General features: G+C 42.5%; 1 protein-coding gene across 4 annotated transcripts in view; it reads right to left on the reverse strand.

The window, feature by feature from the left end:
* LOC117147737 (fasciclin-2) overlaps window positions 1-11,505 on the reverse strand; it is a 64,840-nt gene extending 53,335 nt beyond the window's left edge. For 3 of the 4 annotated variants that reach the window (XM_033314736.1, XM_033314735.1, XM_033314737.1), the window contains exons 1-2: window positions 11,315-11,504; window positions 8,558-8,848 (exon numbers count right to left, since the gene is read on the reverse strand). In XM_033314736.1, coding sequence (XP_033170627.1) covers window positions 8,558-8,627 — 70 coding nt within the window. In that variant the 5' untranslated portion in view covers window positions 8,628-8,848; window positions 11,315-11,504. Of the gene's footprint in view, window positions 1-8,557; window positions 8,849-11,314 lie in introns of all 4 variants that reach the window. The other variant, XM_033314734.1, reaches the window with a different exon arrangement.
* Between the last annotated feature and the right edge of the window lie 563 nt (window positions 11,506-12,068).

A 12,068-nucleotide genomic window follows, 5' to 3' on the forward strand; every position in this document is an offset into this window, starting at 1 on the left:
GGGCGCATGACTGCAGTACGTTAAAATTTTCCGCCTATTTGTTTGCAACAAAACAGAATTAAAACAATCGTAAAAACAAAAATAACCAAGTAGCAGCGGGCATGTGGCACTCCCCGTTAACCCACCAACGAACCTCCCCTCTTAACCCAATGGTGCCGCACAATATTTCGCTGTCGTTAAAACGGCACGCGTCAGAAATCAAATGTCAACCGACACACAATACACGACTAGAATGGCGACTGCGAGTAGAAGGGAATATTGGAATATTGAAGTACACACAGTCGAAGGCACTCGGTCATATCCTGGCAGGCAGGCTCTACATCCCCCAGGCACCTTTTAACACTGGCAAATTTATTCGCTCCGATCGAATATATATATATACACATGTATCTGCGGAATTGGCATTGTGCAGCGGCAATTATGTACGTTTGCTGCTGCCAATTGAAAGGCGACGACCGACAGCCGTCAACAATGTGGCACAATTGCATCCGGGGGAGATTCCGGAACCAGGAGAACTAATAACCGAAACGCGAGGAACAAGCTGATTTGGATAGGCTAAGGCACAAATATAAAGATATGCACTATTCTGGCTTTGAACTGTTTTCATAACAATTTAGTCGCTACTATGTCTATTTTTGCAGACAGCTTAGGCTAAGAGCTGCACTTGCACAGCATAAAATTCGATATAAATGGGCAAAGGAGGGACTTGCAACAAGCAAAAGCTCCTTGCCCGAAACCTTTTTTCCGATTCCGGGCTTAATCAAACCAATCGGAAGCAAACTCAATTTGCTTTACATTCCAAAACAATTTGGGGCAGCCCCTCCACACACACACATGACGATGGTTTTAATAGACCCAGTCCATAAACCAAGGCAGGAAAAAGAAACCTGGCGCAGACCGAAGGAAACTGAATCACCGGAATTTAATCATCAGTCAGTCAGTCAGTCAGTCGGTCGGTCCGTCGTCGTTTTGGTCCAAAGGAGTGTGCGGCGATATCTGTGTGAAAGAGTGCTTTATCTTTATGCGCTTTACTCAGAATTTGCTGCAGAGCTTAAAACATAAAGTCCGAAAGTGACGACAGACATTGGCAGCGCTTTCGCCGGAAAGTGGGAAACCCGAGGCTGGGCCTCTGCCAGTCCACAGATAAAACTGCCTGAGTTATGTGAGTGTGTCCAGCTCCTCGACGTTTTGCATTAAAAAAAAAAAGGAGCAGAGCACACAGGTACCCTGGAATAGGTCCCATTTACATTATGGTCATAAGATCATTCATTTTATTTTGGTTCAACTACCCGCAATCTTTAAAGTTCCGCTTAAAAAACAACCAACTATTCTTTTTGTTATTTTCGCTACAAAGAAAGCTGATCCTTGATTTACCACGTGCGAAAAAATACAAAAAAAAAACGAGCAAGGAAAGGTGAGTCACTAACAAAGTTTTCCGTTCTGATAAAAAAAATGATAAAGCCCTAAATCAAAGGATATAGCCAAAGATGAGGGCGAAGCAGCAGACCAAGAACTTTGCCTGCAACAAAGCAATGTGAATGAACTTTTACTTTTAGCAGACATCAAATCACCCAGCATCGCTTTCTCTCCATCTCTTTGCTCGGGCCAAAGGTAAAGGCCATCATTAATCTTGGCTGTCCACTGCTTTCCCTACTCCGCCGGGCTCCTCTCCGTCGCCCGATCCCTCGGCACAGATAATGCCCGTTAGCCGTATCTGTATCTGGGTTTGCTGACTCAGTTTCCCACTGCCGTGTTGCAACATTCTTGGGTTATTAATGGGTTAAGCTAATTATTGACAAAGCTGTTCGCCCCGCTCCTCCGCCGCCGGCGGCGTTATAAGTTCAGGAATCTGTACTCTGGATCCTGGCGACTGGATACTGGATACTAAATTCGGAATTTCCACTCCCGACGACTCGACTGACTAATGTCCGAGTGCATTATACATCCTCCTGCAGCACCGAACAGAACACAACGATAACAATCAATTTAAAATTCTTTCCAATACATTTGCTGCTCAAATTATGCATGACAAATGCTTAAAAGTTCATGACTAAAATGCAAACACAATGAAGAGGGCCAGGGCGGCGAAAAGAGAGGGAGGGAAGCGGGGCAGGGGTCCTGAGTTGGCCTGAGTTGATTGTTGTTATTTTGGTCTTTTCTTCGCTCCTTTTGTTGGCCGCATTGCGAATGCGCATGTGAAAAATTGCCATAAAATTATGAAAATTTACGCTAAACTATGCCCAGCGCCAAAAGAGGGGGGCGGTGGTGCAAGGGGTGTCGAAAAGGGGTTTTCTCAGGCCCCCCAGCCAACTTGGCGTCGGCTACAAAAGTTTTCGTAACTTTGGGAATGGGATAATGATGAGAATGAAGCCGGCACACGGCTCAGTCAAGAGGTTTCCACAAGGGCGGGAGTAAAAAAAGAGGCGCCCTAAAAGGGAGGAGTTCCCGTCAAAAGAACTAAGTTCCCGAACTAGTTATTTTCAAGTCGCGGCACTAGTTTATCAACAAACTCCTTGAGAACTTTTGCCCGCCCACGATACCATATTCTTTATAAAGCCAATGTTTTTCAGCAGCGAAGTGGGTTATTATATATTTGAAATAGCCATTAGCACTTTCGATTAATCAGTAAATATATAGTAGCCAACTAAACGAAAGACTATCCTTTGGAAAAATGCATATAAACTCCGAATTTCAGTACCTTAGCTTAACTAGAGAACCCAGGTGATGCCATAGCATTCCAATACAAGAATATACGTGCACAACGTTGGAAAAAACAATTTGGATGCCCAGGTGAGTCTGAGTACCTTCTACAATCCCAAACCCAATCCCAATCCCAATCCCAATTCCAATCCCAAGCCCCAACCCAATCCCATTGCTGTTGCATCGCATCCCATTTCAGTGGAACCGAAGGGGAACAGGCAAAAACCGACAGCGGAACATGGGAGACGGTGTTTTGGGGACCTGGTCCTGGAGATCTAGTGGCGAGCGAATGGAGGCGTGGGGGTAAACGTTGATAATGACGCGGGCAGCCACTGAGCACATCATATGAATGTCAGTGAGGCACTGGCAAATGGGTGAGAAAAATTGAAGGGCGCAGAGAGAAAAACTTGCTCGGTCCTAATCCTTTTAGGAACTTTTTTTTTAAACGATTTTCGAATCAAGTTCTCTAAATAACTGGAAAATGGCATTGCCTTCGAATTGCTTTAAATGTAAAAGCATTATAGCTCTTTAGTTTGCAAGTTGCATCCCATTTGGCTGAGTGTAAGCAGAGGGCAGAGAGCATGCAACGCTGCCGACAGAGGTTTATTTGGTTAAATGCTGAAAATTGCCAAAAGCAGCGGAAAGTGGCGGTGTGCAAAATGGGGCAAAGGGGGGGAAACCGAGGGGAATTGCCTTATGCTTGCACTTTTTGCAGCTTTTCGTTGTTTTGTGCACATCTTGATGAGCTGCCGCTGATAGTTGAGCCTTAATGGTGGGAAAAAAACAGAAAACAAAGCGGCAAGGCAAGATAAGTGCTGCGGATGGGATGGCCTTTTGAGGATGGAACGGAATGGGATGGGACGGGGACTCGGATTGGGAGGACGAGCTGCGAGGCTGCCAAGGGCGCAAGGTGCACGGTGCATTTGGGGAGGAGGTGGAGGTTGCGATGGGTGGGAGATTCGTGGGAGTGGAAGTCACTCAATTTGCAGTGTGGGAAAATTAATGAGTGGCGCGAAGAGCGACGATTGCGAGGATCAAGGGTATGCTAAGTGGAGCACGACTCCGTAGCAAAAACCCAAACGAAGACAATTTAACCTCCGACCACCACCAAGCAAAAATCATGTGCAGTGGGACACTCGCCAACTGGGAACTGTATAAACAAAATTTCACACAGAAATCTAAAGATGCAATCACAAAAAGTGTTTCCATATCATACATATAAGGAAGGCATAGTTCACTCAAGTTCATCTTGGCCAAACCATTTTGTCCATATACACACACTTTCGGAGCGGACATCTCTCCCTTTAACGGACAGTAAACGAAATAGGAACGAATTGATTAAAAGACCGGGCTACAGAACAAAGACGAAAAGCGAGACAATAAAGGGTGTGGCTTGCGGGGGAATGGACGAAAGGACCCAAACCCAAACCCAAACGGGCGGTTGGGCAGACAGGCGAACGGACCGACTGGAGAAGTTGGAACCTGGCCATGCACTTTGCATTACCAATTAGAAGAACCCGACGAACGGATGACGAGCACAGAAGGTAACAAAAATTGACAATTGACGCCGCAATCAGGAAGGCAAACACACATGGGCGGCGAGGAGGTGAGCGGAGGGTGGGTGTGTGTGTCTCATTGTTATGCAATTGCAATGGGGCAAGTCAATTAAAAACATTCTATTCCAGCAACAACCCTCGGGCTCGAGCTCGGGCTCGTCTGGCTACCGATGACCGTTTGGATTACGGCCAAAGGCGGATATCAATGACCTAACCTCACTTTCCTTATTTCCCTATGCGACCATGCGCATCTCCCTTTCTTGCCGATGACCAAACCAAGCCAAACCAAACCTCCCCCGATCAACGGCTCTCGTTCGAGCAAGACATAATCCAATTAGCAATTAGTTGTGTATGCCGGGGCGTCATCGGGTTACCTGAGCACCTCCCAGATGGTTCGGTTCCGATAGGATGGAAAACAGGTAGGAAAAGGCCGGGGCCTCAAGGAATGGGTCCCAAATCGAATGCCTGCCAATTGGTTATAACTCAATTTCGGCTGGTTATTAGGCCCAGCACGTCTTGGGACGTCGTTTCCTGTATGTTAACGTCTGGCTTTGTAGGATCTTTATCTCAGCAATACTTTAATAATTCAGTAACGTCAGGTAGCATTGGCAAATACATAAGTTTTTGAAAAGATAGTGTATATTTTGAAAAATTTAAGATTTTAGTGAATAGAACGTGCTCCTCATAATCCAAGTAATGAACTTTTGTCTGAAGACTCCAGATTGGGAGCGATGCGGGCGCTGGACCGGTAGACACATGTGGCCCAATCATTTTTTGTGTTTCGCCTGAATTTTAATTTAAAATTCATTCATCATACTTGAAAGATGGTAAAACACGAGTGGGGGAAAAGCGAGGGTCGTCGGTGGCTTAACAACAATCCTTCATTTGTATTTTCTGTGCATTCTTTGTTTGCTGGGCTGTCGTTTTTGTTTTATATGTACATACTATATATACTCTACTGCAGGAATGTATCTTGTCTTGCTCCGCTCCGACTCATTGTTTAAGCTTCATTGGGATTATGCGGGCTTAACCCCTCTTTTTTTTGGTCCAACTCTCTCCTACCCACTCTCACTGCATTCCATAATAAGTAAGAGCAACTTAATGTCTTGCCATATTTTCACACTAATTTAATTCTTTTATTTTCCCTCTTAAATTAATGTTTTCTCCTTTTCTCAGATTATTTGAACATTTTTTTGTAACACACGTGCGATTATTATGCTGGTTATGCTTAGGTTGCTGCTTTATATATTTGCATAAATATTATTAAATGCATACATATAAGCCACCACTTTTCTTTATGCTTTAAGGTACTCTGTAGTAGTTTTTTAAAGGCTTTTCCAGCTCATTTGCAGTTAATTTAAATGGTTTGGCCTGGGTTTTTCTGCAACAATGCCTGCTAATTATGGTGAATTTTTTTTCGGCTTCACGGCTGCATTGAAAAATCAAGCACCCATAAAGATCTGTGGAGAGATTGCCACCTATATACAGATATATATAGGGAGATATATGTAGAGAGATATAGCACAGCAGAGCTCATTATCATTTCTGCAATCCACTTGAATCCTTTTGTTTTGCTGTCCCATCCGAAATGTTTTGTTTTATTAATTAAAGCGAAATGCAAGGCTTTCCGGGCATTACTGGATTAAAATTAAAACAAGGGAAAATCGTGAAGAAAAGAGGAAAGAGCCGGTGAGTGAGTGAGTGAGAGGCAAACAAGAAGCGGCAACAATTCTTTTCTACGCACGGCCAGACTTTGCAACATAATTGGAATTTCCTTTTTCCTGCCCATTCCCATTACCCCTCTCTTTCGCTCCCGGTCCAGCCCTCTCTTTCTTCAGCATGCTTCATCTTTGTCTTGTCAAGTGGCACAAAAGACAAGAAAAGAAAGAACTCAAGAGTTGCCCGCTTGACCATAAGCTGTCCCATTCAGGCAACAACTTGAGCAGCAACCTGATGTCCCCTTTCCCCTTAGTCCCTCTCTTTCTATAGTCATCTGCCCGTCCCTTTCTCCTCGCTCTTAAGAAAAGGAGGGTGCAGGGGGCGTGGATGCGCTGGGCGTGAGAGACTGACTAAGAAGTCAAAGAGCCATGAGTCAGAGTATTCTGAGAATGTCCTCAGTTCGAGGAAGAGGTATTAAGTCGAGTTCATGGACTTGGGTTATAAACTCAAGACCCTCTCGGAACGCACAGCTTCCTCATTGGATCTCCACTGGATCTCCATGTTATGGATGAGGGAAAGGGTTCTTAAAGCCCACTCGTTTATCTTAACAACTTGCGAATGCGAATTAACCATTTTCAAAATGTGACGCATCAAATAAGAATATATATTAAAGTCAATAAACCAGCTAAGCTTCAGGTTTATCCTAAAATATATTGCATTTGCCAGCACTTCCTTTTTTGGGTCATCTTTTGAAACACCCGTGAAAAGATGAAGATGCAGTGCACAGCTCTCAAGATTCTGCTGCCCCGTTCTCTGTCCCCTCTTGGATTTTCCATTCATCTCAAGGCCCTCATCGCCCATTAATGGTATGACGAACTGTCTTACTGGCAGTTTTCCCAGGCGCGATGCCCGAAGTGAAAGCGCCACCCAATTAAGCCAGTTTCGGGCTTAGCTAATTAGGACTGTCCACCCTTTTTCACTATTTCAGCTCTCCCCCCTCCCCTTCTCCCCTTTTCACTGACCATTTTCTTCAGCCTTTCTTCAAAGTGTTTTTCTCACACAAAAATATAGAACAAGCTCCCGTTTGGAGTTTAGAGCGCGGCAAACAAGAAAAAAAAAAAAAAACAAGAGCGCAGTCAACAAAAGTTTTTAGTTTACTGCCCAAAAATTAGAGCCCAAGTGACCACAAAAGAAAGGGGAGGGGGGGCATCTTGGATGATTTCTCACTTTCTACAAAAGCGTACTGAGCAAAGAAAAGTGCTTAAAACACTTATTTCCAACTATCCAATTCTTGATCACCTACCGACTGAGTCATCTTGCAATGGCTTAACAAATTTCTTACTCTTCTCTGTGAGAATTTTATCTCTTTTTTTGAGGGGGGAAATTGTAGAAAGGGGCGAAGAAACTGAGTTAATTAAATTCGACTTTCTGCGGTATTAGAACATTTTAAGAGGCCTCGCTGAGAAATTCTCGGCCAGCTTCAGCTTTTTTGTGGTCCAAACCGGATGCGGTAATTGCTGGGAAGTCGACGCTGGACTCTTCTTGACTTCACCAACTTTGCCAAGAAGTTTGCGACCCAACAAACTGTCTGAGTTATGAATCTTCCAAGTCGATATAACTAACTTCAGATTTGCTGCTAGTCAGTCCGGTTTAATGGGTTTAAAGCTAATTTCAATCTGCGTTTCTATGTTTCTATCTTTTGTCCATCAGTTAATAACTATATAAGCTGTGTTAGCACCTTGTTTTTGGTCTTAGGCCTAATTAGCTGTTTATCTTCAATAGTTTCTTTTCAGGAAATGTTCCCATAATCCAAAGCATCTTGTAGTGCCTCCTCATGGCAACCAAGTCTTATTTATTATTTAAACGGGCAACTCTTGCGCAATAGTTATCAGCGTTTGTTTGTCCAAATTTTACGACTCCAAAGTCAGGTGCCGGAATTTTAGGAGTATCTGCGATTGTAATTCCCTCATGTTAACTGAAAAATTTACGATATTTGACCAGCCACGATATAGTCTGCTCTAAGGTAAGATAAATATTGACTCTAGTCTTCTCGGAGATTGCGATAAGGAAAAAAGATGATTGTAGTTTTCGTGGGATGTTGTTTTCTTATATTTTCTTATATTTCCTTAGGTCTCTATTTGCTCAGCGTTCGTTTCAGGGTCGTCTATCATCAGGTACATTAAGTGCAAGTGCCCAGGTAATTTGTCTGCCCACATCTTGTGCTATCTATCACATAGGGAAGCAACAAGGATTTGATATGACCCTGTCGACTGATAAGCGGACTTAAGCTAAGTCGAAATACCTCTGTCAGCCTTAATTGTGGCTTTAAACAAACGCTTGCCGTTGGTTACATTGGTATATTGCCAACTAGGCTAATGATTTGTCAATTTTCAGAATGAAATGATAGTTACCAGCCAGATGGAAAATTTAGGGCAGCACAAAGAGATTAAAGGTGTTAATTCTATTTTTCCGGCTAAGTTTTTTCAAAGGAGTAGCGATATTAGCCCTTTTTTTACCCATTGCAAGGCCATAAATATTCGACTTTAGCACAATTCATGCCGTTGGGTTCTAATGTTTCTAATTATAATACCAAAAAGCACATATTGGGGATCTTGGGGAGCGTTTTTATAACCCGTACTCACCTATTAAAGAGCAGCTGCAGAGGAGCAGCGCCAAAAAGACGCCGACTGAATTTGTCGGCAGTTCACCCATTTTTATCGCTGTTTTTGCAGTTGTAGTTTTAGTTTTCTAGTTTTCCCCGCTCGCAAATAGCGCTCTCTTTTTAACTTCTTTGGTTTGTTTACGGTTGCACACGAAAAAAATGTTTAAAAAATTGCAGTTTGTTTTCGTTGCTCGTGATTGCACAAATTATTCTATTCTGATTAACACTTTGCGTCCGGTGTCTTTTTTTTTGGCTGTTTTGGTGTGGGAATCTGAAAGTATATGTATAATGAAGGAAAGATGAATTAGCTAAGAGTTTAATATTAATAAAGATAGGGTTTTTTTTTAGTTTAAATTTCATGATAACTGGCTTTTGTGGTTAGTTAGCTCGAGCCTGAGAAGTTCATCTGCATTTGATATTTGTCATAACTTTAGCATTTCAGCTTCAAATGGCAAATGTTGGCATTTATTGGCGAGAAGAAGAGCAAGACAACAGTGCGAGCGAGACAGCGCGAGCCGATGTTGTGTGCGTGTGTGCCTTGTCTCTTTTGCATTCTCAACGGCACCGAAGAGAAACAAAAAAATGAGAAAGGAAAACGAAGAAAATAAAACCTGCTGCGCCGCCGACTTCGCACATGTTGGCCAGTTTTTGTAACGGAAATTGCGGGGCTCTCGGCAGTCGAAACACGTAGAGCGGGAAATATGGTAGGGGCAACACTGTCACAGGGGCGAAGGGAGGGAAGGGGGCTTAGGATAAGGTAGGAGACGATTGCTTAAGCTGCATTTTATCTATAAGTTTGGGTTCTCTGCAGATCGTTATCTTTTGGGTTCGAGAGCGCAATGTATATTTCTTATCGGCACGAACTTATTTGTTTGCGTCTCTCCAATAATTCATGACTCAAGCTTCGCCTCTCTCCCGCTCTCACTCTCTCTCTCTCTCTATGTCTACTGAAGTTGCACCTATGCTGAGCGTCCTTGGATTGCAACAAGTTCTAAAGTACAGTTATCACTCGCTTCGGAGAATTTCGCAAGCCAAATAAAAAACGGTTGAGTTATAGAATTGAACGTGACTTCAATGCAATGACTAAAAGTAAAGGTAGAATAAGTGATCAATTAAAGTAATGTTTCATTTACAGTGACAACTTGCAAGCAGTGCTCTTTCTAACAGTAGTGCGATGCTGCTCTAACACCCTTTTTTTGGAATGCTCTTCCCACTTTCGCAAATAAATCCAGTCAGATTTCAAGTCGCAACAGTATTATAATAAGTAATAAGTATTTGCATGCAGGCGAGGCAAAACTGTAGTTGCTTCCTCGCGAGCTCGTCTTGCCACTAATCCCGCCCACTTTCCCACCGCCCCCCTCATTTGGCTTACGGCTATTACAGTTACTGGATAATCGATATTTAGGGCAGGCCTTGACTTTTTTCTATAGGAACCGCGGCGCGTATGTGTGTCTGCGGCACGCGAAATATTCTTGAGAATATTCCTCTTTCATCTCGCTTCATTCTTGCTTTTGGCAAATTGAGACATTGTTACAAAATACCCGGGAAGCAGTTTTAAATATTCATAAAGTTTCGAAAACGCTAATTATAATGAGAGACTTGGCCAGAAGGGAATTTCTGGCAACGGTAGAGTTTTTGTGAATCTGTTCAAGTTGCACAAAGTTTAGAAGTTTTCCACTTGATATTCGTGAATTATTAATGCTGTCAAATGATTTGATTTTGACTTTCGGCGCGGCCGACAAATTGTAATTACATTTGCCGTTTTCATTTGATTGCCTAGAATTGGGCCAACAGTGTGGGAATTGTATGCGATTTTGTAGTCTTAATTAAAATATTGCTCGGTTAAGTTTGATAAAGCGCAATAAACTAATTTATTAATGCGCAACTAACATCTTGTTCGCAAAACTGCCAAAAGTAAAGCGGCAAAACTTTTCAAATATGCACGCTATGAAGTCGATGAAGTTAATTTACCAACTTTCAGTTTATTCCGGCTTGTTAACAGTTTAAACAAATATTTTTAAACTTTTGCAGAAAGCCGCAGCAAACGAAATGAACTTTTTGTTATGCGACAAAAAAAGGCAATTTTGACAGACAAAGGAAAAATGAAACCGACTGAAATTGGTTTTGAAATTTGAGGATCTATTCTTTTCTATTTTTTTTTTTTTTGTTTTTGTGGTCAACATTCCAGATTCCAGTGGAATCACTTTGGCCGGCTTTTCCTAATGCTTTACGCGTTTCTTTTTTGTGTGTTTCATATTTCCTATTTGCCAGCTGCAAGTGTGAGTCAATTTCCAGTGCTCACTGTTGGTAGTAACAACAATAAAGTTGGCAGCGAAGCGGGCCCAAAAACCTGTTTTCCGTTTTATTTTTCTTGCTTTTCAGGTGATGTTGCTCTTTTTTTCATATTTGTTGTATGCACTTTTCCAACTCGATTATTGGGTGAGTTTTCAAAGGGTTTTCATGGAGGTTTTCATTGAAATAACTTTTGCACGTGACTCATTGGAATCTTGGGCTAAAACAACAAAACAGCATAGAGTCAGCAGAGCGAGAGAGAAACATTTGTGTTATTTTTTGTCACACGCTAAAAAAAAGTTTCGAAAAAAAAATATGTACAAGAATGCCGCCAGTTTATTTTTGGTTTTTGGGGAGCTGTCTCGACATGTTTTTTGAGTTCCTTTCCTCCACGGCCAAATAATGGCTGTTATGAGCAGTTATTATTATTATTATTTATTATTACCAATTTCTCATTGTTTAACTGGCACACTAACACACACGCACACGACGCGCCACGACCGTTAACACAGACGGTGAAGAGAGCGCGAGAGAATGCGAGTATGAAGAAGAAGAACCACTTCTGCTGTCTCTATTTGTGTTGTTTTCTCTCAGCAAGCAGAGCACTCGACGCGTTGGCCGTCGAAACGTAACTGAAAGCACCGCTAGCGCTGCGGCCGCAAAATACCACAGCTATTGCCGCGCCACAAGATCTGGCAGCCCCAAATGTTGCCAGCAGATGCGTGGCAGCATGTTGCCAACCGAAAGTAAACGAGCAAGGGAGACAGTAGGAGTTTAAGAAGCACAAATACCGCAAATATGAATCTGAAAGCAATTTATAAAACCAAAAAATTGAGCTCTTTTAAAATGAAATTAATTCATTTAACGTCATAAGTTCATGGAAATATTACTATTAGTGGATTAACCAAATATGTTTTCAGTGGAGACTAAAAGAGATGGAGAGTGTCTACCGTTAGGCGGCAAAGAATTTAGCCGTTTTCTTCTCGAGTGTCAGCAAGGTCAAACGACGATGGGCGGAGAAACTGGGCGGTGGCACTTAAGCCCCATTTCGTCACTTTTACGAGCGACTGGTGTCAGGTTTTTTGACACGTTTTTATTGCCCAATCTTTGTGAAGCTTTGTCCACAAACTTTCAGAACGAAGCATTAAAAATGTAACTACTTTATTCGGAGGCACATTTAAAAGAGCTACACGTATATT

The sequence above is a fragment of the Drosophila mauritiana genome, chromosome X, assembly GCF_004382145.1.
Source record: "Drosophila mauritiana strain mau12 chromosome X, ASM438214v1, whole genome shotgun sequence".
Taxonomy (NCBI): Eukaryota; Metazoa; Arthropoda; class Insecta; order Diptera; family Drosophilidae; genus Drosophila; species Drosophila mauritiana.